Here is a 2,500-nt window from a genome sequence, read left to right on the forward strand (position 1 = left end):
GTTTCCACATTCTCCGAAATGTTCTGAATGGGTTTGACCAGGCAGCGCTCTCTGGGAGAAGTCCCATTCGCTGTTTGGGCTGCGTGTAGAGGGGGCAAGGGCCCTGAGCTGATGATGAGCCTAACCAGCCTGACTGTGCCAGGATCACCCAAACCCTCTTCCCTGCATTTTATTTTTATCTGTAAATAATAATGTAGAAGGGTCCTCAAGCCACTAGTCGACACCAGATTACTGAGCATTCACAGAGAGACGGTATCATATCAGTGTATCGTAAAAGATCTGAAATACAAGAATGACTTGGGATTAATGCGTCTCGTAACATTATGTCAGAGAATGTCAGCTTCATGCGGAAGTAAAAGATTACCACTCTGATGACACTAGTTGGGTTTGCTGCTGAAATTAAACTGAAACAGGGATTCGAACCGACGATAAGTGGAACTTTGGCATATCTCAGAAACAGAGAATTCGTTCAGTTGCTCTTTAGTGACCACATGCATACCCGTGCTCCACTGAATCCAAGTTAGCAATATTGTTTTAAATAATTTAATTTGTCTCTCTTTTTCCTGTTAATATATTCATTTGTTGTTATTTCAGAGTCATTTGTCTCAGAGATTGAACCACAAAAGGGCAGCTTGAATGGCGGGACACGCATCACTATAACGGGCAATAGTAAGTATAGGTAGAATAGGTCTTAAGCAACCCATGCTTGTCGTAAAAGGCGACTATGCTTGTCGTAAGAGGCGACTAACGGGATCAGGTGGTCAGGCTCGCTAACTTGGTTGATGCATGTCACCGTATCACAATTGCGTGGGTAGATGCTCATGATATCAAACACTAGATTGTCTGGTCCAGGTCTGGCCGATTATTTACAGACCGCCATCATAGAGCTTGGATATTGCTGAGAACGGTTAAACAAACAAACTTTAACTATGAGATGAATAATTATCTAACTTTCGTCAATGTCAAGAGGGACTGAGGTACAAATGTATTCGGACCCTGTTACATATGTGATACTGCTCAAATCAAACTACTCGTTGTTCGTGCCTGGGACGTGAAGGTTATGCGAGAGGACGCTTGCTGTACACTATAAACGTCAGTACGTTCGCGAACAAGACACGAAACTTTCGCGTCCTAGTCGCGGTAAAGAAAAGTAGTGTCGACAGGAAGCCTGGAAAGTTGGCATAGTAGCTTGTATATACAAAGTGGTTCTTGTTGAAACGAATACAAAGAAGTCAATGAAACTTTTATTGGAACGAGCGTAATCTTAGATTAATATATATTATTCCTGTTTTCAAAATAGCACATTTTGAAAAACAAAAACCAAGATAGGACCGAAATTCTCCTTCCGTTTCAGATTTCGCTCGGAACCTGTTCAGCTTTGGAGCTGGGAATAGCCATCTTGGAAACAAAGTGTATCTTGTCTCCTCCACCCGTAACTTCGAATGCACCATCCACCCCGACGGTTGCCATGAGAAGCAGATCACATGCTATACCCCGTACGTATAGGCACCGCTGAGATTTTGTGAGTGAGTGAGTGAGTGAGTTAGGTTTAACGCCGTTTCGAATATTGTACCAGTAATAAAAAAGCATGTCCGGAGATTATGAGCGGATGAATTTGAACTCGAAGTCACCACCAGCATTCATGGCACCTGATTGTGTGGTAAACAACTCTCCGCACACACGCACACAGACAGACACACACACGCACAGACAAACACACACATGCACAGACAGACACAGGCACACACCGAGACACACACACATACAAGCACAAGCAAACGAGTCCCGTGAAGATCCGGGGTAGAATAGGTCTTAAGCGACCCGTAAAAGGCGGCTAAGCATGTCGTAAGAGGCGACTAACGGGATCGGGGGGTCAGGCTCGCTGACTTGGTTGATGCATGTCATCGATCCCAACTGCGTGGGTCGATGCCCATGGTGTCCATCACTGGATTGTCTGGTCCAGACTCGATTATTTACAGACTGCTGTCATAGAGCTTGAATATTGCATAGTGCGGCGTTAAACAAATAAACAAAACAAAAAATACTTGGATTGTGTAATCTAACAGTAAGACTTACAGTGAACACTGCGTTTGTTCCCATACTTTGATTCGTGTACACCTGATGTTTTTATACGGGACATGCTTAATGGAAGACTTAGTTCAATGTAAATATGCAGACCCTTGTTGCTCTGACAGTTTAAGAGAGCAAGCAAACAAGCAAACGAACAAAGAGACAGACATACGCACACTCACAGACACACTCACAGACACACTCACAGACACACTCTCAGAGATACACACAGTCAGGCACATGCACACACACACACACACACACACACACAGAGAGAGAGACTTGCACATAAACCCACACAAGCATCAGAAACATATGATTTGGTCCTTTATTGTACACATGTAAGTGCGAGACAGGCACACGCGCGCGGACACACAGACACATTGTACACACTCACGCACAAACAGCACAAGCATCTAAACTGATTTAA

At 44.0% G+C, this 2,500-nt stretch overlaps 1 protein-coding gene across 1 annotated transcript in view; it reads left to right on the forward strand.

Annotated features, from left to right (window-relative positions):
• The window catches only part of LOC139457219 (fibrocystin-L-like), a 48,445-nt gene that overhangs the window by 43,635 nt on the left and 2,310 nt on the right, over positions 1-2,500 (forward strand). The window contains exons 2-3 of the mRNA XM_071238635.1: positions 595-669; positions 1,355-1,496. Coding sequence (XP_071094736.1) covers positions 595-669; positions 1,355-1,496 — 217 coding nt within the window. The remainder of the gene's footprint in view (positions 1-594; positions 670-1,354; positions 1,497-2,500) is intronic.

This window comes from Haliotis cracherodii, unplaced genomic scaffold (assembly GCF_022045235.1).
Source record: "Haliotis cracherodii isolate W230 unplaced genomic scaffold, xgHalCrac1.p SCAF_12, whole genome shotgun sequence".
NCBI lineage: Eukaryota > Metazoa > Mollusca > Gastropoda > Lepetellida > Haliotidae > Haliotis > Haliotis cracherodii.